The sequence below is a fragment of the Paralichthys olivaceus genome, chromosome 18, assembly GCF_024713975.1.
Source record: "Paralichthys olivaceus isolate ysfri-2021 chromosome 18, ASM2471397v2, whole genome shotgun sequence".
NCBI classification, from domain to species: domain Eukaryota; kingdom Metazoa; phylum Chordata; class Actinopteri; order Pleuronectiformes; family Paralichthyidae; genus Paralichthys; species Paralichthys olivaceus.
Window position 1 is genome coordinate 8,394,651 of NC_091110.1, and position 24,477 is coordinate 8,419,127.

Sequence of the window (24,477 nt, forward strand, 5' to 3'; positions counted from 1 at the left end):
TTATAGGGCAAAAAAAATCACAGGGACAGGAGGAGAGACGATCAGTGGGTGGATCCTCACAACCTCAACAAGCTTCAACCAAAGATCCGAGTGAACCTCATGTTCAGTCTCCTGTACCTGGTTGGCTTTGTAAACGTAGACTTGACCCTGCTCGTCTCTTTCTGAACCCATGAACATCGGAGCTCCAATCAAGAGGAGATCTGTGTACGAGTCCCCGTCCACATCCACAGTCTGCAGGACGCTGCCGAAGTAGGAACCAATCTGCCCACAGGAGTCAGACATCATGTGTCGGTTTTATCATCTTTAACTTTTATTAATATTTCATTAATACAAATTTAGACGATGTGAGCCCAGACAACAAACTGATATCATCTCACCTGTTCTCCTTTTATTATCTGCGAGATGATGATCTTGTTTTTGTCATTGAGACGATAGATAACTACCCGGCCTGTGTGGTTGTACCGCGGTGCTCCTGTGATGTACAGCACTCCATCACGGGTGGATGCAGACTGAACATCATAACCTGATAGAGATGCATACACAAGCACATATTGTATTAATGCGCACACAAACAGGCATCATCAGGGACTTGTTTGGTATTTGTACCTAATGATGTCATCTGGAGAACACACTTGTTTGTCTTGGTGGGATATTTTTAAAGCCTCTTTTCTTCAGCCAGTTGCTTACGTCCGACTGTGTCATTGAAGCTATAAAACACAACTGGAGGCTGGCAGGAAATCACACGAGCCTGCGTGCACTCACACTCACAGATCAGACTAGCGCACAAAGGCTATGTATGCAAAGGCTGCAGTCAGACCATTAGGTATGAGCACATGCCAACAGCTGAGTTTACAGTACGCTAGCCTGGACCTACCAGTGCAGCTTCAAATGACATGTTGATTAAATAAGTTGACATTAAGATGCTGCGGTTGCTCCACGAGCCATAAAAGGCAGCAGGACGGAGAGAGAAGAGCCTGTGTATATTATTTATGTGACACACAGCGAGAAGCATCTGCTGTCAGAGTTTGACAAATTACATATCTCAACCCTACGTGCAGGAGAGAGTCTATATTTATTCTGCAGCTGCAAAATGTCAGTTAATCTGGTGGAACGTCTGCTGCTCGGTGCATGAACACACACACAGCTCAGGTAGAGGTGTTGATCACCATGACCTTGACCTATGACCACACAAATCTAATCACTCCATATGTGTTAAAGAGAATGGTTAGGCCAAATTGAAAAGGATTTTCTCGAGGGGTTCTTAATAAGACACATTCAGAAGGAAAAAAGGGTTTTGTGACATCAGAGTGACTTTGACCATTGACCTCCAAATTCTAACCAGGTCATCCTGGAGTCCAAGTGAATGTTTGTGCCAGATATAATGAAATTCCCTCTGATGGTCCCAGAGATAGAATGTCCACCACCAAAATCGAATCAGTTCATCTTTGAGTTCATCCTGAACGTTTATATCAAATTTGAAGGAATTCGCTCAAAGCGTTCTTGGGATATTATGTTCACAAGAGTGGGACGGACTGACAACCCAAAAGTGCTCCACACTGTGTGTTTCCAGTGTTTTTTCCTCACTTAGTCCAAATGCTTAAGGTTATTTTTCATTAACACTAAATATTAATAACTAAAGACACACCCCTCACTCTGTCAGAATGCTTCTTCTAACATCTGTCAATAATTCACAGAACAGTAGTTACATGTGTTAGTCATGTTTTCACGTCTGTGCCGGCTGCCAAGAGCTCACCTATCAATTACATGAGCTTTTTTTTCACTTGTTGCTTTGTAACTTTTGAGGCAGATTATCTTGAGGTAAGTCAACAATTTATCCCTGATTACTTTAATGGAATGCCATAGAACGAAAATAATAGGATTAATAATATATAGTAACTATGTATAGCAGATAAAAATGGGAATAAAAACAGACCTGGATCCTTAGATAGTGCAATATAATGTCAATATGTAATCACATTAACTTTGCAGTTTTGTCCTCATAAAGCTTTTCTATTGCCCAGTAATGTGATTTCTAAGTGTGTAACATCTTCAAAATGTGTTTTCGAGGCCTTTGAGATATAATCCATCAACTCACCGAGGTACCCAGCCAGGCCTTCATATCCAGCCTCAGTCTTTGGGTCGTAAAACTGTGTTTTCCCTGGGACGATAGTTTCTCCAGCAGTGTGCATCACCACCGTCCCGTTCCAGTCGTACGCTCCCACTGCTCCCAGTAACACACCTTCCTACAAGACACAATAGAGCATTTTTCACCATATCCTGATGTTTGATTAACCAAAACATTGGTTCCTTAATTGAAAAAGAACTGACAAATACAGTATGTTACAGGAAATATACATTTAGACAAAAGTAATTAAATAATAATAGATATAGAAGCATAGGACAAATCAGTATGAATTAATGTGACTAAAGTTACAACCTCACAGATGTATTCCTCTGTCAAGTTGCAGTTTATACCCATCATCAAGTTGTCACCAGTGGGCTACTTGTTAATTATTACCGGGAAGGATGGTCCTGACTGTCCCGTCATTTTAGTTAAAAGAGGATGGCACCCCCCATCAACTGGTTATGACTCTATTGACAGGATAGGATATGGTATGATCTAGTATATATATGATCTAGTGTTTAATCTCCAGATAGAGAGATTTTTTATCTTTTTGACATTTCTGCTTTTATGTATTTGAAGGTGACAGTGGGACAAGCACAGTCAAGTGGCGGGAAGATATGCAGAAAAGTTCCTGGACTGGATTTGACCCAGTGAGCTTCTGTAACGCCTCAGCCTTGTGTGAAACTATTTTCACAGAGGAGTACAGAGGACTGATAGGGAGCTTCGTCACATGGTGCAGCAACAATCCCCTGAAGCTTAACATTGGCAAAACCAATGAGCGTGGGGTGGAGTAGCAGAGGAACAGAAGGCCCCCTGTCCTGTTTGTCATCCAGAGACAGGAAGTGAAGAATGTGGACTGTAAGTCTAATCAATTCAAAACTGGAGATAAATGCGGATTAGAATCTATTCATTAATAAGATTGATATACACAAATAAATTATTTTGAAATATTGCCCATTAATGGGAGTTTTTCCTCATCAGTGTCAACGGTCTATGGATCGAGGATTAACTTTATTATACAGACTGTAAATACATTGAGGTAAATTTTGGATTTGTGATATAAAGGATATAAAAAATACAGTTCACTTTTAACTTTGACTTAGCTTTGTTGTTCTTGTTCTGCTGTATATCTACTGTTGAAGTTCATTGTTTGTCAGATTTCTTGTTGGGCTTGCACAGCGTCTAGTGATCTGAAGGTTCCTGTTTTGAGCCGAACCCCTGTCCTGCTCCTGATACCGCGTCATCAATATGTGAATGTATTAATGATCGACTTGTCGACGAATAAAGTGCTTTGAGCTGTTAACAGCATAAATTATACATATGAATGGATTCACTATGCTTGGCAATCACAGCAGATTCTGCTAACTATGCTGCTATACTGTAAATAGCTTTGAATAGTCAATAACCATCTACACAGACAGTTTCCAGGCTGGCGCCAAAGATGAGAGTCACTAGGTGAGTTTGTGAAATATGGTCACAATGTGTTTTTACGTCCACAGCAAACAGAGTTATGTGAGAGGAAGAGGAGGGGTCACACAGGACATAACACGGACGGTTAGTCAAACTGCATCAAGTAGTATCCTCCCACTACTGGATGCCACAAAGCCTCACATGTTTCAGCGCTGAACTGTACAATTCAGTTTGGTGGTGTGTGGTATTTTTAAGTTGAATGAGTCCCTGCAGGCACAGAGACGACGTATGCAACGATCGAGGAGGTGATAAACATGAGTCAGGAGCAGGAAGAGAGGCGTAAGAGAGAGAGCCTGTTTGTCTTTAAATAGACATAGGAAATACCTAATGAATGAATACAAGAGGTGTGTAAAGTGGATAGAGCAAGCATGTTGTTTTTAACGGGAGTGAACAAGCATCTGATTCAACCTCCTCTCACCATCTCTCTTGCTGCTCTTGCCTTGTGTTTGACTTTTTGATGTCCTCCTTTCTTTATTTGTGTCTCCCACACTCATGCAGTCAGACAAAAACAGCAGCAGAGAGGACAGAGAGGAGTCTGTGTGCGGAGGTTGTTCACTGACTGAGGTAAATCACCAACGGGCTGATGATGCACCACAGATAAGACCGGTGAATTGTGTCTGGATGAGTTCATTAGTTGAGCAAACATCCATCGTGACAGTGCATCCGCTTGCACGTACACACACATAAATGTAATAGTTCCTTTTAAGATAAACGCCCACACCCATGTAAACTTCCTAAAGGTATGATACACACGTCATTTAGTCTGGTTCACTGGATTTACATGACAAATGTGGTGTTTGTGTAGTCGTCTGACATAAACACGATTTTGGATTTAGACTTACTTTAGAAGTATGTGCACTAAATCCAGTCTGGGACATCTCCATCTCAAAGCTGGAGGTGAAATTGCTGGTGGTGGCTGAGGAAGGAAAATGTTATTTTAACTACGCACAAAAAAAATTACATGATGAAATGTTCTTAGTATTTTACTGTCACATTATTAATACAGTTTTGATTGAGAGTGTATTAAAACAGTTGATCTCTTTGAAGAAATAGTGCAACATTGTGGGAAATACACTTCTCCATAAGCCTTCAGCTTGATGAAAAGAATGATACAGCTCTCTCCTTTCTGCACAGGTATGTACGGTGCTAAAGATAAAAGCATGTTAACCTTTGACTTTTCAGACTTTTCTCCATTCAAACAGAAAGACTACTTTTTTTCTGCACTTTATTAAAAAGATGCAAATACAATAGCTGAATTGACGACAAGCCCACCTCAGGTACAGGTAGACACAGTCCACATATGTGATGATGATATACATAAGTTTCAACTCCGCTCCCTAAATTACAATGTGAAACTAAAAACCAAATGTAAAAAAAGAATTCTGTACAAAAACAGTCTTGGTTTTAAAGCGAGTTTTGTCCTGCAACTACTTCTTGGCAAACTAAAGTCATATGTAAGACATTAGTGATTAAGTGAATAACCGGATTTCCCAAAATGTTGAACTAATAAAAAGCTGTCGGGTGTGTGAGGACTAAGGTATATGTTTGTTTTGAATGTTTGTGAATGTTTAGAACTGTTCTGTGTGTGCTTCCTGTCACCTTCCAAGGCAAAGATCTTGCTTCCCAGAGCGTCCACGATGGTCAACAACGCCACCTCATCGGACACGTTGAAGAAGTGGTCTCGTAACGGCTGACTGGAGATGGACTCGATCTCCTTGATGAACTTCTGCATTTCCTCTGCACTTTTGTTCTGCCGATTGTAGTCTCCCAAAACCTGGAAACACAATGAACATATCTTAACAACATCAATTTACTTATTACAACTTCCATTGATTTAACTTTAATGGTGTTGCTTAATAGATCTTTTGCAAGGCGGAGTCACTTACCAAAAACATTTATTTGTCTAAATATTCAGTGTGTTTTAACTTTATATACTCTGGTTTGTACTCACAGCGATGCCAAACCTCTCGATGCCGTCATCATCGCAGTCTTTAATGACCATGTCTACTTTATAGGAGTCATGTGATTCCCCGTCAGTGACGATCACCATGACTTTCTTCACACCAGGTCGTGCTCCACGCTCTGGCATGAAGGCCTCTTGCCTGATTGGCAGAAATTTAAAAATCAGCAGTAGACCTCCAATATACACCTAGTTGCATCCTCATTGTATGAAGGCATCTGACCCTATCCACACATGTACCCACTTATTAAACCACATGTTGAAGCCTTATTCATTCCAATGGTTCTATTACATTTGGTTGCATGATGCAAGTTACATCTGTACTGGTTTTAGCTCATGTGTGGCCCAAATGTTGTCTTATTAAAACCAGTCCATCACTTTAATAGAGTAGTTAGTAGATTTAACATTGCATTTGCATAATGCTGATGGTCTCGTAATGGAAAGTTACAAAGAAGTGTCAAAATAGGATGGGACATGGGCCAAGAGAGAACCCGCCAAATTTTGGCGTTGATAAAAGGGCGGATCCAGGAATTTTGTGTCAGCTTTAACATTGCGAGATAGCTAGTTTGACATATTCACTGCAATGTGATGCAGCTTCATTTAAATATAATTATAAATATCCACAATGCAACTTGACTGAGATTTGTGTTTGTAAGGATAGTAGCACCTAATGACGCCTTGGACCCCTAACTTCAGGCAGAGGTGAGATGGGCAGACTCCTTTCTAACGCCACACCCTTAGATTTCTTTCTTTTACATTTTCAAAACAAATGAGCGTGACAGGTAAATGTTGAGTACCTGGCAGTATCAATGCCGAGGAAGGTATTGGTCCTGAAGCCGGTCTGCTGAGGAAGTTCTTTGACAAATTCCAGCAGATCATGAGTGTTGTCAAACTGGCTCAGGTTGACACGGTGAGTCACAGTCTCACCGTAGGACACGATCCCCACCTTGAAAACACCCCAAACAAACACACACACATTGTTCCTGTAAATGTTATCCTATTTCAAATGTATGGGTTTTTCTTGCTCTCTAATTCTGTCCTCTCCGCTGTCCCCTCCCAGACAGTCTGCTGAGGATGTGGTCGGGTCTGGTGGGATTTATATGACACAAGTTGCTTTATACAGCAGGCAGAGAACTTCAGCAGCCATGGAAGATGTGACTTACAACCACTTGGCTGCACAGGGAGAAGAGTTTCCAGTGTTCCCCTCTGGAAAACTCCGCTAGCTTCAGGCCAGATCACTGAAATCATAATAAAGACTAACCGCCTATTTGCAGAACGATGTAAGACAAGTGGACAGAAATAAACTCAAGGTTTAACTTAGTAAGACAGAGGTTAAAATGACTTGAAAGACCATTAAGTAGTCGGTTAATGAGGCCTGCGTCATGAAGGACATCCCACAGTTATTCTTACTGCTGGCAACATCCGGGAAATTCCATAGCGGAGGGACTTAAAGTTTCTCTATAATATGATACAAAAGATTGAGTTGGCATCAAATAATATATTCCTTCATTCATCCTTTATGTAAGTATAATGTTATATAACCAATCCATTTCTTCATGTATCAATGTTTGATTCCACTAGATGAAGTTTAATAACGTATTCCGCATGTTTAAGATAATGCAACTGACCTGTGAGAGTTTAGGTCCAATCTCAATTTTCTCGATGAAGCGTTGCAGAAAATCGATGATGCTGGTCCAGGGGTAGATGCTGTTGGATCCGTCCAGAACCAACACGATGTCCAGCTCCTTCCCACACTCTGGAAAAAAGACAGAAATATATGACTTGATTCAAGGGTGAGTTTGATTTTTGATTTTCAGTTTCTCTGTATGAAATTAAGTCATACTGACAGGTGAGGCTGGCCTTCCGTTAAGCACATATCAATTATTTAATGTATATTTTCCAAAGGTGGATGCTAATCTCACTAAATCATTAAAACCACATTTCATTCCTCATAAATAGATTTGAGTATGTCCTCTTCCTGTTTACTCCTGAAAGTACTGTTTCCTTTGCCCTCAGCAGACACACTACAGCTTCACATCAAAATTAAATAATGTAGAGCAGTGGTTTCCAACTTGGGGGGTTTGAAATGATCTAAGTATGTGTATTTAATTACATATAGTTCTTTATATAGTCTTTGCTTTGTTTTCTTGTGAATTACTGGATCCTTTTAGTCCTTTTGGAAATTATTCAAGCAAAACAAGGAGACAATTCTTTGTTTTAAGAGATGAAAAGTCGATAATAAAACTGTAATAATAAACCGTGATAATAAAGTTCCATTTCTCTACCAGTGATCCCATATACTTCTAATAAAGAGCCAAAGATAGGTTATGTTCTTCTTATTAATCATATGTAAAAACTTTACTTCTAATTGAGATCAAGAGGTCTTTTGTAAGAGAGGCCTATGTACAGCAGAGAGGAAGGAAAAAAACAAACACAGCCAGACAGAACAAATACACAGAGAGCGTCAGAGTTAATCACAGACATCACTAAATAAATTTCATGTTTAAAATTGTCCAGTGGGATGAGACATTCAAAATCCTAATGTAATTCATTTAAGTGATGAGGTTCAAAGTGTCAAGTCATCCCAAGTTCAGTATTACCCACATGGTGAGTAGAGTCCAACAGTCCCGGAGATCTGGTCTGATGAACAGTGGTTTTAAATTTGATTTTGAACCGTCATGCAGAGAACTAATAAGACTCCAGTGACGTCTCACTTGACTCAAGAAGGCAAAAAAAAAGGTCAAACTCTCTAAAGAGTACTGCCTCTTCTCAGTTCTTTAGTTTACTTTAATTCAAGATTGATCAAATCATAAAACATTACAGACTTGACATCTTAATGGGTTGGTGTAGCAACTATATGATCAGATCTGTGTGTGTTTGTTTGTTTATGTTGAAGGAATGCAAGAGAAAGTGATACTAAAAGAACAAGAGAAAAACAGAAGGAAAAACGGGCTCTTTGCTGTTGTTCTTGCTGCGTTGTTTCCTTCCCAGGAAACAGAGTCCAGGCCCATAAACTGTCTCCTAACTTGGGCATACAACGCCGGAGGGAGGCTGGGCGAGAGAGGGACAGGGGTCACAGACGAGTTTAGATTAAGAAGAATGCTCTAATCTCCCACTTCACGTCATAGGGTGAGTTTGATGCAAGGGCTTGGGTGGTACTACTGCTTGGAGTAGATTATAATCTCTTTTCCCCACAACTGCAATTTGTTCTGATGCCGTCACGTCCTATGCGGATATCTGCTGTGTCTTATGCTGTCAGGCGGCGTACCTTGCACTGTGGGTGCCACAGAGTTGAGGATCTGGAAGGAAGAGCTGACATTCGCACAAACTCCCGAGATGTACTGCTGCTGCCCGCACATGTAGCCATACTGAGGACCACACGCCTGTGGAGACAGTAGACACACACACACTGAGAGTCGGGCTGTGACTGGTTAGGTTTCCACCAGTATGAGGTCATGAGTGAGAAGCGATGCATGGCTACTGAAGACAGAAACCCAGAGGAAAGAACTACTCAAACTGAGGATAACATGGAGACTATTAAAAACCACCAGAGATCCCTCAGACTTAACTTCTCTAAATAGAAAATGGGAACAGAGAGAGTGAGCCTGTAAGGGAGCAGAGCTTTAAAATTACAGACAATAACTGGAAAATTAATTTTTCAGCCTCATTTCCTCACATTTCTCTGCAACTCAATGCTTTCCTGACATTACAAGGCTGTTGTACAAGAACAGTCCACAGCGAATTTTAGCCCAGCAGTGCTTTGAGTTAATGCTAACATATCAGTCAAAGAGAATTCTGTCCCTATAGGCCATTTTAACATAGAAAGTAAATCTATAAACGTCCAATACACACATAGCCTGTAAGGTAATTACACAATGTCAACATGTCTTGTTAGAAAAACATTTTATTCATATTTCACTCAATCTGATGTGTCTCTGGGTAGAAGTCAGAACCATCACATGTTTTGTATTAACTCTGGAAGGTGCTGAATTACAGTATATAAACACAGGCATAGTGTTGAAGAGTTACATTAACACCACTGTTGATCACATTAAGTGTTAGGGCTTCAGTTACATTGTGGCCCTCACAGTCCAACATTATATTTTCTTGCTCCCAATAGGTTGCAAAAAGATGTATTTATTGGCCTTTTGTCCATGTTTCTATAATGTTGACAAAGTGTTAATCTCATAATCATGTCCGAATAAAGTTCTTCTGAAATTTATAACCGTGACACATCGTGGGCCTCTCCATCGCCTACATAGATTTCTGCATTTATACACTTGATTTACAGTATCCTGTTACATTCCCAGGACATAAACCCTCACTGGGGAACATGGACTGTTTCCATACAGACCAAAGGCCAAGAGAACGTACACTTGCTGCCCCATTTCATGCAGAAAATATGCAAAGTTCAGTCGTGCTTTTGTGTTTGCTATGGAAAATATACTGTAGAGCACTTTCATATACAATAAAGAGCAACTTCCTCCTTACCAGAAATCCTCCGTTGGGATTGGTCACCAGTGTGGTTCCCATGGTCATGTTCTCCTTGACTTCAAGTAAGTTGGGAACTGTTGTGTTTTCTAAGAGAAATATGGATGAATAAACAGAGTGAGACAAACATGCAGAGAGCAGCACCAACAGCTGGATGAATTCCTCTTCTCTGTTTTCCCACAGGAAGAGAGGAGCTCAAACTCTGTTCTTACTTTCAGTCCACCTCAACAACATGTAAAAACCACTGACATGTGGTTAAATATAGTTTGTTTTACTGTCCCTCATCCAGTATAATACTAAGTGTTTAGCTGATAAATCTCCCATTTGTGGCAAAGAGGACAAATAGAGGAATCGAATCATTAAGCAATCACAACATGTGGCTAAAATTAACATCTTCTGTCAGACTATTGCTTCAGCCTGGGAATGCCTAGGAACTTACTTTTTTTTTTCTTCTTTTTCTGTGGGATTCACATATTCTCATAAACGCATTCAGTTGCCTTTTTAAATGTTGAATCAAGCTCTTTAGCAATCCCCATGGGTGCGTTTTGATGAATACCCATTTCTGAGTTTCGTTAGCAGCCAGTTATGACTTCAGTATGTGCTCCTCTTCAAACACATGAAGCAACAGAGCTGTTAGTAGTTAGCAGTGACGCCTTCATCTTTATGTTGGCACAGATGCCTTCTCCTTGTATCCTTCCTCCATTTCCTGCCCTCATGCTTAAAGAAGAGAGCATCATTTGGGCTTTCGATGACTTCTCACTGACTTCAAGAGTAAAACGATTTCATTTAGGCAAGTTAAATGAAACCTCTTTCTTGATTCTCTTAGAATATGGGTGAGATGAGCCTTATGATGTGTCCACGCGGGACTGAGAGCAGCTTTGTGGAGCTGAAGAGGAGAATACAGTCTTTGTCTTCAGTGAACTGTGACTCCAGATAACAATCAGAACAAATTGCACTGATCATATAATCCATCTTGGTCTGGAATGACCTCTGAGAAGTCAAAGGAGGATACAGGTCAAATGTCACTTTGTAAAGTGGCATTTACTAAAACATACCAGTGTTTTACCAGGGAGCAGATATAAACTGTAATGTTTTTCTTTTACACAGATGTTTCATTCATTCATTCATTCTATTTTACAAAGATGACGGTGGAGGTAAACTCTCTACTCAGCACCATTCTACTTTGTTGGTTGATTGTATGTTTGTTTGTGATGAACAGGATTACATAAAAACAACTGAATGGATCTCTGTGAAACTTGGTGGAAAAATGAGAAATGGCCTAAGGAAGAATCTATAAAAGCTTGTTCTGGATCCAGAGCCAGGAATTTTTTTTCACTTTCTTTAACATTGTGAGACACAGTTCAACATTTTCCTTGATTTCTCAGAGAATAATTAATTGTTCTTGATGAAAAAAAGCTGGCATGTATGAGGGGTAAATACTGTATTGTGAGCATATGCAATTTGGTGCAGATCCAAATAAATTTAAATGTGGTTTCATAAGGAGACTGTTGATGGATGTATGCACTCAAATGAGTGCCATTCTAGGTTGATATTTTATGATTGCAAATCAGTATTTTAAGTTGTTAACTGAGAAAGCATGAACTCCCACTCAACAGCTCTATAAACAGAACACAATAATGTTTAGCAGACGGTTTGAAATAAAAAAAAGAAGTTGGACCATCTCGCCAGCATTTCATCATACATAATAATCCGTGGCATAATCACCTTTCAGTTTTATGGGTCGGACGGAACCGTGATTATAAATTACAACACAGTAACCACACAAATTTACGTTCACTCATTATGGTTTTGGCATCTTTTCTCCTGCACTGCAATGGTGCAAACAAAGTGAGGAGCCACATTTGGGAATGTGAGACTGGGGCATTGTAGGTGGGCACAGATGAAATTAACCTCAAACTGATGGACAGACCTTTTCAACATAAACATCTCCTCGGCTCGGCTGCACTGTTTGCACTCTGTCTGTTAGTTGCTGAGTCATGTCTAGTTCCACTTAAAATTCAGAAACAAGCAGTGCTGTTGTCATCATGTAAACCACTCCCAGTTGTCTGCTGAGTGCTCTGGTTCCGGCCGCCAGTCTAAATCGATTCCCAGTGGACGTCTTCCAGACTTAATCTGAAATTGTGAGATTTAGGTCTTTGCTTTGTCTAACTCCTGCAAGAGAAAAACAAATGCAGCACACTCTGCTTGTTCAAGTGAATGCATCCCAATCCAGTTTTATTTGTATAGCGCCTTATCATAGCACACACTATCTCAAGCGTTTATAGAGAACTGGTGAGTGGACGAAGATCAGTTTGGGCCATTCCGTTTCATTATCATCACTTAAAGCCTGTAATTTACCAGCAGAACTGTTGCTCCGGTTTCTTAATACTCCTGAGGTGTAAACAGCTGCATTAAAAAGTAATAATCCCTAAACTGTGAGTCAACATGCACATATATTATTCACATTAACTCCAGTCCTCCTGCGTCTACGAGCACACACACACACAGACTTTAGAGGCTGTTGACCGGGAGCTAAATTGTGTTTATCTGTTTAATTAAGATATAATTAGAAGGATGAAACATTATTTTGTATAATTGTTTATTTACCGTCTTCCTGTTACGATGTGCCTAACCTCCTCCCCAGGAGACCCGCTCAGATACAGACTTGGCTTAAACACACGGTAGCACTACTACACACACACACCAGCCAGCAATAGGATCCAGAGTATTTCTACTTAGCAGCTATCCTTAATCAGACTTTGCATTGACTTCTATTCACTGTGAACAGCCTGACCAATACTTTATCACTAACCTTAACCAAACCACAATTTACATATTACCACTAACCATAACCAGACCTCGGGAATGATGTTTTGCTTCATTAGGACCAGGCTTTGGTCAGTGTTTATGGAAAAAGTCATTTAGAGGTAAAATGAGTATACACACACACACACACACACAAACACACACACACACACACACACAAAGACACGCGCGCACACACACACACACACACACACACTGTTTTCTTACTTGGCAGATCCAGTTTGACACACGTGTTGTCTTTCTTCCCCACAGGACATTTGTAGACGTCTCCTGTTCTTTTTGCTGGCTGGCCCGAGAGCGGTGATCCAATCAGAACCCTGATATAAACACAAAAAGTTGTGGAGTTTGGTCATTTTGAAATTCTGGCAAAACCCACACACCAGCATTACAGTTTTATGATCACGGTAACAAGCAAAATTTGAATATTATTGCAGAAAAAGAGTTGGCAGGTTGGAAGCAGTGACTACAACAATTTAGACTTGCCTTAATTATCCTTGAAATTTAACACAAACCACAGGTAATAAATCTGTGGCTATAATTTAATCTGTGGCTGTCATTTTATTATATCCCTGACACCCCTGACACATCCCTTTAAAACTCAAATTAAATTAAAATAGTTCACAAACATCTCTTAATTTTTACCTCGTTACATAATATAGCATGATGAGCTGCAGATGTCTGCAGATCTGTAGCTCTGTTCTGTTCGGGTACAGTATGTGCGTGACCGTCTTGTGTTACACGACCATGTCCATGCGTGAGTTTCGTAACACTGTGTCACTCTGTCAGAAAGCTGATGTGAAAAAGAGTGGACATTCTGCCCTCCTTCAAACATTCAGGCTTATTAACATTCCTCAACTCTAATGGGCCCTGGTCATCTGAAGCGAGACACCAAGTGGAACAACAACACGCTCTCGGCTCGGTCAGTAGCAGCAACCTTTGTGTTACATCACCTCACAACTATCTTTCTCTTTCGTAATATTCTCCCACATGCACACGCTCAGGGCTACACATCATCTCTAATTTTCCCTCCCCTCCTCCATTTTTCAGAAAGTGTTTCATCTTTTTTTTTTTTCTCCTTTCATCTGTTCTCTTTCACTCCTCAAGATCTCTGATGTCCTCCCTCCGCTCTCTCCCTGCCTTTTGCCTATGTTGATTCCCAGGTTTCGGGAGCTAAAGCCAGACCCTTATCACGCAGACCGCTATATTACTTTTCTCCGAACTGGGGCACTCTATAGTGCAATCTGGAGGTGCTGCAGAGCCGGAGTGTTCTCGATGAACAGGTTAGTCGCAGCTGGTTCAGCTGATTAGCAGCGAGCGAATTGCTGTAAGTGATCTCATATGAGCTGGATAAGATCATTACTGCAGGTACGGCCGTGTGGGAAAGAATCAGACACGGCGCAGCCACAGGTTGAAGAGATGTAAAGATGGATGTAACTGAAGAAGGGATGTGGACACACCGAGCCATTATACACACTCTAATGACATTTAACAGGGTTTTAACCACATGTTCCCAGACTGATTCAGCAAGCAGCCACGGATGCTTAGTTTCAGTGTGTTTACAGGCTGAGTGTGTGGATACTCCAGTGGGCAGTTTATGTTTAACAGCTAGTGCAGTAAAGGCAAGGATCGTCATTACAGCAGCAGCTGGTGTGTGTGCGCTCCCCTTCATTGACTTTACAGGTAGATTAGCTTTTGTTAGACTGCAGAGTTGAATTAAACTGATTTGAGGATTCATCTTGGGACAATAAAATATTCTAGGATCAGTTAAACAGCTTGGGCTTGAGCTATTATCAGACAGGAAATTAAGATACGTCTTACTATACAACTTTATCTCCAAGCTTCCATCTAATTTTATCATGGTTTTCACAGGGAGAAATTTCATGGCTTCACTTGTGAGGAGCTGTTCTGTCAGCCATCTTTACTGTCTATGATTTCCGTCCACTACTCATGAATAAGAGTTGGTGCATTAAAATGAAGCTGTGGATGCTTTACAGAAGAAATGAATGAAAGGGAGGAGGAGGAGGAAAGTGCTGAAAGGATGATGAATGTTTTTTCTCTCTGGATACCCTCCCTCATTTCCTCAACATGTCCAGCAAATGACACCACTCACCATTTCCCCTCGCTGTTCTCAAACTGCTGGACGGTGTAGCCGAACATATCCTCCAGTGGACCGCTGAATGACAGACCGTTCTTCTGGTCCACGTTGAAGGACAAGACAAGCGTCAACAGCGCTGCAGGGACAAGAGAAAAAAAAGGTTAAACAGAATGCCAAAGGCCTTTGTTTGATAAACAGAATAAATTTATTGAGGCACTTCTTCAGTGTGAGTTTAGATTAAATAATCTGATGATTAAAATCAATAAATAATCCAGTCCTGAAATAAGAGACGTGTATATTCATTTCCTCATAAAGGTATGCATTAACAAACATTCTCGATGAATATTTATAAAATATTCAAGCTGCAATACGGAAATGAAAGATTAGTTTACTCAACAATTTTATAAATATGATAAGGGATGAACGATGTGAACCATATCTCTCTCCCTCCCACACACACACACACACACACACACACACACACACACACACACACACACACACACACACAAAGTCACTCTGGAGGACAGTCGAGGAATTTGGAGCATTAATGTGAAGTACTCTGGTCAGAGTCCAGTCTGACCTGCAGGACAATGGTTTCCTCTCTGCTCTCTGCACAGTCTGTGTCCGTCTGTCACCGAGCTGAGCATATCACAGAGGCTCTATATAAATCCATCTATGTATCATTATGCCTCCGCCACAATGACACTCTTCATATCTACTGTGCCAGGGAATTCCTCCAGCGTAATTTATTAAATTCCAGGATGTGTGAGGGAGTGCAGAGGAGTAGAGGAACAGAGGGATTACAACAAAGACTTGTGCAGACACAGAACACATACATGGGGACACAAATAAAAAAACAGCTATTTGTTCTTTTGCTTTGTAGCTAATGTGTGTGACCCAGATGAAAAAGAGAAGTAACATATGGAGTCTGGACTGTAGCCACACTGATGGTGGAGCTGATGAGATACTGGTTGTTCAGTCTGTTGATCCACCACTTTGGTCCAGACTGAAATAATTCAGCAGTGAATAAAGCCTTTGACTTGGTAAACTTCTGTTTTTGCCTAGTACCAGCATATTTTGATGATATGATCATATTTCCTATAGCTAAGCTCTCTGGTGATACTACTTACATTTTAGCTGAAACTGTATTCAAGACTTAGTAGCTTCGGTCTATTATTTGCAAGTGAATATTTGATAAGACATTAAACCCTTATTCTATTTTTTGCATTGCTCAGGGGTGCAAAGAAACAAGAACAACAGAGCTGGCATTGAATTTATTTAGAACAGAACAAGCTCATAAATACAAGTGGGTCAAATGAGGTTTCTCCATCGGGGAGCTGAGCTCAGCCTTGGAGTGGGTGAGAGTGGGTGAGAATTTTGGATGAAAGGATGCCACGAGAATAACGCAAGGGTTTAAACAATGTAATTAATACATTTGCATAGGGTCAATCTATATCTCAGATTGGCTGTTTTAATTTCAATTAAATGTTTTAACTATTTTTAGATGCATATTTAAAGGTGAAAACATAATTAATCAATTCAAAATGTATTTTAACTATCATATCACAGTCTATAATTATTCATGAGGAACAGTTCAGGCTTTCATGAATAAGACCTAACTTCCATATAATCTGAAACTGTTGAATATGTGTATCCTCTTGTGTGACATGCTTGGAAGAAGAAATACAGACGAAGCGATACAAACATCCATCTGTGCATGAATGACGAGCCACTCCTTGACTCAAGGAGGCTGAGGTGCATAAATTGCATGTGATCAGTTAAGTCCCTTCTCACTGCTTCTTATGAACAGAGGAGTTATAAAAACACACTGCTGCCAGTCATCATCCAGCCGTGTTTACATGTTGATCACATAGATTTCATATATGATTACACTGTTTCAATCCCCCTCTGGTGAACACAGAGAGACCCAGAAGACAAACAGCACGAGAAGCAGGCCTGCAGAGTCATATATTGGAATCCCGGCCAAGAAATATTATCCCCTCTGTTTCTCCCTCGTTCATTTCTCCACTTCCTCTGTAACCCCCTCTCGATCGCTCAGAGAAGCTCCATTTCCTGTTCTTATTAACCTGATTATACACATCCCCTGAAAATCCACAGGTACACACACACAAACACACACACACACATAGACAGACACGCACATGGGCACACACAAGCCAATTTAGCTGATTTAAGATGGCTTGGGGCCAACTAAGCCTTTTCCATTTATCACCGACAGAGCTCAAGGCTCAAGTACAGTTCACAGTCACGCTGAGCTGTAAATCATGCAGCGGTGCCCTCTGTCTATTGGCACAAGTCTTCTGTGTATACCCATCTCATCCCCCTGTACTTGGCGTCTCCTGGTTCTGCTCTGCTCAAATCAAAACCAGCAAATTATGTAACCAGCCTTTTTTATCATGATCTGGGCCAACAGCTGCCCTGCAAAACCAATAAGTGGGCTTGTCCCCTGTGGATGGAAATGGGCTCATAAGCTTCTGAGGAATTGACAAATAAAGCTGTCCATCACTGTCTGAAGGCTTCATACCCAACTCTCTTGCACATGGTGAGCCAGCAACTAAGCTCTTGGTCCACCCCTTTGAGTCCCTACTGAAATTATCTCAGCAACTATTGGACCATCGTGCCCATAAGAACAGCCTCACGGAGCTGCTGGCATGACTGTAGACTCCTAGATGAAGAAGGGCACTTAATGGAGTGCAAACCACCGCCAAGGCCCAACAGTCACCTTAAGTTCAACTGGAGTGAATATGTCAAAAAATGCCCCATCTCGCAATTTTAAATGGATCAGCCTGTTTGACCAGATAAATGCCAAAATTCAAAGGGTTCCTTCTTGGCCCTTGTCCCACCCTTCCATCAAGAAAATCAGTGCAGAGCTTTTTTTTGCGTAATCCTGCAACAGACAAGCAAACGGCAATGAAAACCTGGAGGCAATGAGACACAGGAATGAAAGTCAACTTTACAGGATGGTTGTGCTCTGATTGTAAAATGTAGAGTTTAGGGCTCCAAAAGTTATTTTCAGTAGATTTATCATAAAGAATGCCAACCCTAAGACACAGACGGAAGCTGATTTGTCGCTCTCCTAATGTGCTGCTAACCTCCAGGCATTGTATTAGAGGGGAAATACAACACAGTCCATGAGTGTCGCTTTTGACTGAAAGAAAAATCGAATTTGTGCCCACCAGGATTTCCTCATCGTATCAAATATCACAGCCGTGTGACTAAAACAGGTCTTTTCAGTTAAGCTCCATGTGGTCCTGATTGATTCTGGCAGTGTATCAGCCACACTAACCCACAATAAATCCCTTCTGCGCTCTGTTATCAAAACCAAAACCAAGTCTAACAACTCTGCAACACATCAAGCTGAGTAGCAGGACTCAAATACAGCCACACAGGGCAGAGAGCAGCACAGATCAGCACCTGCTGGCCTGTGGGACATCAAACCACCTATAAAACTGACCCCATGTCAGCACCTGTGGATTTCAAAGTGTTGTTCTGCCACGGTAAAAACACACGGCTGGCATCTGCTCATCTGTAACATATCTAACCAGCTATAATCAGCTTTAGAGCTCAACGCAAATCAGCACCTGTGAACAACAGAGTCATTAACTAACCCCTAAAACTCAAACCTCATCAGCAGCGGTACGAAACATGTGTCAGGTGTAAAACTGAGCCGAGACAGACTGTTGGTCTGTGAAGCAGCTCGGAGACTGGTTAATCGCAATAAAACAGAGAAACAGAAAGAATTTATCATGTTTTTACAGCAGCCGGGTGTTTGACTTTTCCTCTGCTGAGGAGGTTGTGTTTTCATCATTTTTTGTCAGTTAGCAAGATTACGCAAAAACTACTGTATATATTAACACAAACAACGGTAGAAGGATGTGAAAGATGTGATCTGGGCCAAGGTGGAGATTCTGGATTTTTTTCTCGCTTTCTTTCAAATTGTGAGAATGAGTGTTCAGGGATCATCAGGGATGTTTAGGGGACTGATATTTATAAGTGTGTGCAATTTGTTGCAAATAAAAATCAGGATCTAGTGAATTTGAATGTGGTTTAAAAAGGCACTGTTGGGCTGAGGCGGAGGCATGATGCACTCTCTGAGTCCCATTCTAGTCTTAACCATGTGCTGAGGTTAAACAACAGACACAACTGGCAAAGGAAAGTTTCTTCATATTTTGGCATGGCAGTGGGCAGCCTAGAGCCATTCCTTTGCTCATCTATCTTACTGATTCTTTCTTCACTGCATTTTTTGCTTCTTTCCTTCTCACTCCCCCATAACCCTCCTCTAACTCTGTTTCTCAGGCTTTTCTTCTTGTTTTGACATTATCCACACTTTCCTGTCTAATCACTCTAAGAGTGGTTATCACGAGAGCTTTCAGCTCCGCTGACTCTGACTTAATTCTCATTTGGACGTCTGCTCAGTCGCTGCTTTATTCTTGGCAGTCATAGTACGTGGGTGTGCAGTGGACACCAGAGGTCTTGAATGTAGGTGTGGTTGTATCTTCATGTGCAGAGAAGAAAAAAAGAGGCTGCATTTCTTTGAGTTATTTGCATTAATACATGTTTTTTCTGGTGGCTAAAAAGCTTAAGGATGGTGTTGCTGTGGAATAATTGATTCAGGTGAAAGAGCATAAGTGTTTTCTCATGTGAGTGTAACTGAGACTTGGAGATAGTTCATGGATTGTTGTGTCACTTTGGCATTGAAAGTTCTTTTATTTTGAATTCCATTTAGTTTTAGTTCTACAACATTGGAATTAAGTGGAATTTGCCTCAAAATAGTAATATTTGTACAAACCAATGTATTAGACCTATTTGACCTAAAGTTTGACCTGGTAAGAAAAGTCACAGGATCATCAAAGTCATTAAAGCTATTTTCAGACGTGAACCCACAGACCCAATTTTCCGGAGTTTGCCTTTCACATGAAAAGCACAGCAGGATATTGTCTGGGTCAGATGCGTTTGCAACAACAGGAAAATGTCTGACACATTCAGGCGAGGGGTGGTGTGAGCACGCAGGAGACAACACATGACGTACAAAACTCTGCTGTGGACATCACATGTTTGTGTTAACAACACATTGACAGCAGCCTCAGCCCTTATCACTAAAAGCTCTGTCTCTGTCTTCTACATATATGTCAACTTTTCATCCTGAGATATTTATGCTCTTCTAGTTTTGCACTCGCTGCGTGTTAGAAACATCAACAACATGTCCACTCACTAGCTATGACATGTTCCTGCTGTATTCTCACATGGCCTCATTCGGGTATTTTCAAGAAATATTATTTGGGGGCTGTCAGGAAAAGGCTGGAAATTATTCAAAGCAACTGACTCGGACATTTGCATGATAATTTCAGGAAAATGTCAGGACTTCAATGGGATTCATCATCTGGGAAAAATCAATAACTCGGCAAAATTTGCTGAGATATTTCGGACCAAACGACATCTCGAGAAACAGCGTAAGCTCCCTCCCTCTCTGTACACAATTAAGTCTGCTTCCTCTTCTCCATCCAGTCATTAATTCGTCCTCCCATCCCTCCGTCCCTCAAGAACACCATCCATCTCTCTCCTGTTTCCTCCTTCCATTCATCATGGTCAGATCATCTCCTTTACCACCGATCCCAACCGTCCTCCACTCCTCTCTGCGCTGCATCCTTTCATCCATTGACTGAACATACCGGTGTCCGATTCCACTCTGTGAAACTTCCAGATGTATCCTCTGGAGCTCTGTTCTTTTTACCGCAGCTGAAAACATGCGGCCCATGCATGACATCATCCCCCCAGACGGTTGTCAAAGCTTTCACCCCCAACACCACCACCATCACCACCCACTCACCCCTAAATGCTCTGTGTATAATGCAGGGGTAGTTTGACACCCTCCTCACCATTTCCTTCCAACACACACAAACACACACAGTCACATTTAACGCATGTCTGTTAAATGTGCTGATCACAACAGTTCTGACGAACAGGGAGAGGCCGCGGGATGCTGGCGGGGGTGGGGGGGCGTTCAGTGCAAGGGTGGGGCTTCTGGTATACATCAAATGCCTCTGGAGAGAGACACTAAAAATACACACACCCAGGGGTCAAACAATGACCTTCCTCCAGAATCAATAAGCAGCATGCAAAAATAATCATGCATGTTATGGAGGGGACAGTGAAAGAGAATGCTAACACCGTGAGTAAACTCCATAATCCTGCTAATCACCAACTCTTACAAGGATCAACAGGATTATTTAAAGGGCAAAGTCAGAAAAAGCAAAGTTTGAAAGAAAACACAAGTACAAATGAGAATATAATGAACTGAAGGAGGAGAGAAGGTTATTGTCACTTGTCCTGTACACACAGCAATTTCACCTAAAGCTCCTTGGCAACATAATAACTGTGTCTCATTTTAAACAACATACTTTACTGTTTACTAAGCAACCTTCAGTAACACTGGAACACTCTAATTATAGTTTAAGAGAGACTGTCATTTATTTTGTGCTATCTTTAGCGTGTTTTCAATAATCAAGTGACACTAAGGCTTCCAGCCAGACTCCCACTTGACCCAGAACACATTGATCTGTGCACTTATATCACTAAAAGTTTGATTAGTGCTCCAGGAATAACTGGACAGTTGAGAGCGTCCAGCTTACTGTCTGCTGTGCAAGTGGACCGATGCCTTAAATACACAGCAGAGGCATGAGAGGGGTGTAGTTTAGTAGAAGTTTCACCAAGCTGCTCGAGGCATTTCCACAAAACGAATATATAATAATCTTATTTGTTTAATCTTTATACAAAATGTAAAAATTAAAAGTTGTGGTCTTACAGGCAGTAATGCATTGTCTGCATTTCTCAACTAACAACAGTCAATCAGTGACTTCCTGACATCTTGTCCAGCAGATAAACTGCTGTTCATTAAGAACCGGTTACAGCAGGTGACGCCCTCTGAAATGTTGTTTCTGTTGTTTTTGCATGAGCGTTCTGCATGGATTAAATAAACCAGATGCACTGTGTTTATTAGTGGGCTTTAAATGAGTAGCTAAGCTAAGATAAGCTAACTGCCGCCCGGCTCAGAGAGCGATATCCATCTTCTCATCACGTTATTGAAAAGAAAGCAAATAATCTCATTTCCTTAAAAAGTGAAGCATTATCCTAAAATCAAATAGTGATTTTAAGTGTCACTTGCTGGATTGAGACAGAAAAACATAGAAGGCACTAATAATTATATACTCAGCATTGCTGCACAGACAAAACCATGCACAGTGATTAGGCTTTCTGTTAACATGTTAGAGTTAATATAATATATGTCTCACTGTAACATGTCCGAGTTATTCTGTGGTTTGTCTTTTTGAACATATAGTTCCCTGAGCACTTTTTACATTTTACGTTTTTATGATTTAGTAGTTTCTTTTCCCTACACTGTAATAATTTGAAAAACCAAAAAGAGATATCAATGTTGAAAACTGAGCAGCCTCTGTGTTTTCATTCGGCTTTCAACAACATTTTTGGAAAGCTCCTCCAGCTCACTGTGGATTGAAGCTCAAAGAAATAGATACTTTTTTTTAAGTGCATGCACATTAGTGTGGACATGGCCTCAGCGGGGGTTAATCCCACTCCCATCATCACGCTCCCTCTCTCTGTCAAACACACAGATGTGTTCAAGGAAGGTCACAGCTCCCCATGAGGTTTGGTTCCTCTACTGCTTTTTCAAGGTAGCTCAAGAACAGCAAAGAAAAAAAACCACACAGGACACAACACTCCCATGTATACTGTGAACTATAGCACACACAAACACTTAAGACATAAAGGCAGACAAGGATGCTGAGACATAAGGAGAGTATGTTATGATGTGACAGAAAAAGAGTTTCAGATCATTTCAGTTCCTCTCCAAACTGTCAACTTTTTCTCAGATCAAAAAACTGAGAAGTTGTTGCATTAAATTTTAACCTGACAATCAAATGTATTTAGTATTTTGTTTCTGCTACTCATGCTGGCCTTTCACGGGACAGTAGTGTTGTTCCCTTGTGTTAAGAAAGAAATGTGATGATAAGGCTATGAAGTTGCTATGGTAAGGAGCCCAATTATCTTGTAATACATACAAACACAAAAACATTTTACTCAACAATAAAAAGGTTATATAGTTTTGACCAGATTAGTAGCTGTGCACTGTGGAATAAAGTTTGCCTGGGGTGTTGCTGTTACCTCATGATGCCAAACTGAAGCCTGGCTGCTTTTGTAACTTGTCAAAAGATCAAAACTGAGGCGAGGAATGAGGCATCTTCTCAAAACATGGGTCTCAGAGGTTTTCAGGTGTAGCAGGCACCACCTCAGTCTCAATCCTGTTTTAACATTTTTTAACATGAGGAGAATCTAAAATAAATCACACAAGCATTGTGATTTGCAGCCAAATTGAAATTTACATAAGTAAATCTGAGAAAACGGCTGCAAGAGTGTTTTGAGAAATTCTGCTTTTGGAATTAACCCTGCAGTTCCTACTTCTGCTACAGAAGTGAACAAAGCATTTCTCTACTTCTTGCAAGTAAACAGGCAAAAATAGACAATCTGATGCAACATTAACATACTTCCAGCTAACTAGAAAAGACAGTAAACTCGAGTCTTCCTCAGCATCAACCATGAGAGTCAGATCTGGTGTCACTTGCTGGCTTTGATTCGGCAGTGAAGTAAACAAACCAATGTCAGTCGGGGGTCTCTAGAGGTTGGTAAAAGGCTTCTACTAAAAAGTGAGGGAGAGAGAAAGAGCTTCAACCATTTCTCCAGCAGATATTGAATGTATAAACATGTACTGATGAACATCATTTTCTATTTTTATCTATTAACTGTTGACCTCCATATTCTGCCTCATTCTGACCTACAGAGCACTGTGTCGATGACGAACACTGCAACCTCCAATAAGTTCCACTGCTTATTTTCCCATGAAACTTTTGTCTGGCAGAAGAGTGTCATGACCAGCATGGCCGTTGGTGTTGGCCTCTTGTCAGAGAGGTTAATGCGAACATGTTGCCCCAGGCAGACGCCACAGCTCCACTGCTCCCTGTATGATGGATAGCTGTGGCCTGCTGATGGCCTGGGAGTGAGACCAGGGGGAGGAGGGCTCCACTGGCCTGGTGCACAGATGCAGATGCAGCATTACACACACACACACATACTTGCAGTCCTCAGGGTCCTGTCCTACCTGCAAAGTGCTGATAGCTTAGATCCTGGTGGTTACAAGTAATTATGAGCTCCAAGTTGGCACTTTATGATAAAACAAGGAAATAAGTCTACAGGCCTGAATCCTGTTTTACAATAGAAATGTCTATACACACAAAACAAAAAGAGTGTTTTCAATTCAATGTTAATACCAGGAAATGTTTGAAGAATAAAGTTCAATGCTGGCTGTGTTATAAGAACAATGAATCTGCCCTCGCCATTTTCCAGAAAAGCTCTTTTAGTCGATAATGACTTCCATAACATTATTGCATTACTGCAAAAAAAAAAAATCATCAGGAC

General features: G+C 40.9%; 1 protein-coding gene and 1 long non-coding RNA gene across 3 annotated transcripts in view; one reads left to right on the top strand and one right to left on the bottom strand.

Annotated features, from left to right (window-relative positions):
• itga1 (integrin, alpha 1) overlaps positions 1 to 24,477 on the bottom strand; it is a 57,399-nt gene that overhangs the window by 13,682 nt on the left and 19,240 nt on the right. For both annotated transcript variants that reach the window (XM_069514066.1, XM_069514065.1), the window contains exons 2-13: positions 14,983 to 15,103; positions 13,080 to 13,189; positions 10,047 to 10,135; positions 8,824 to 8,938; positions 7,184 to 7,311; positions 6,353 to 6,501; positions 5,547 to 5,697; positions 5,195 to 5,369; positions 4,438 to 4,511; positions 2,096 to 2,243; positions 378 to 523; positions 118 to 261 (exon numbers count right to left, since the gene is read on the bottom strand). In XM_069514066.1, the coding sequence (XP_069370167.1) occupies positions 118 to 261; positions 378 to 523; positions 2,096 to 2,243; positions 4,438 to 4,511; positions 5,195 to 5,369; positions 5,547 to 5,697; positions 6,353 to 6,501; positions 7,184 to 7,311; positions 8,824 to 8,938; positions 10,047 to 10,135; positions 13,080 to 13,189; positions 14,983 to 15,103 (1,550 nt within the window). The remainder of the gene's footprint in view (positions 1 to 117; positions 262 to 377; positions 524 to 2,095; positions 2,244 to 4,437; positions 4,512 to 5,194; positions 5,370 to 5,546; positions 5,698 to 6,352; positions 6,502 to 7,183; positions 7,312 to 8,823; positions 8,939 to 10,046; positions 10,136 to 13,079; positions 13,190 to 14,982; positions 15,104 to 24,477) is intronic.
• LOC138405445 (uncharacterized) lies at positions 13,203 to 14,972 on the top strand. Its single transcript, XR_011239184.1, has 3 exons — positions 13,203 to 13,791; positions 13,977 to 14,152; positions 14,742 to 14,972. It is a non-coding gene; the product is annotated as an uncharacterized lncRNA (long non-coding RNA).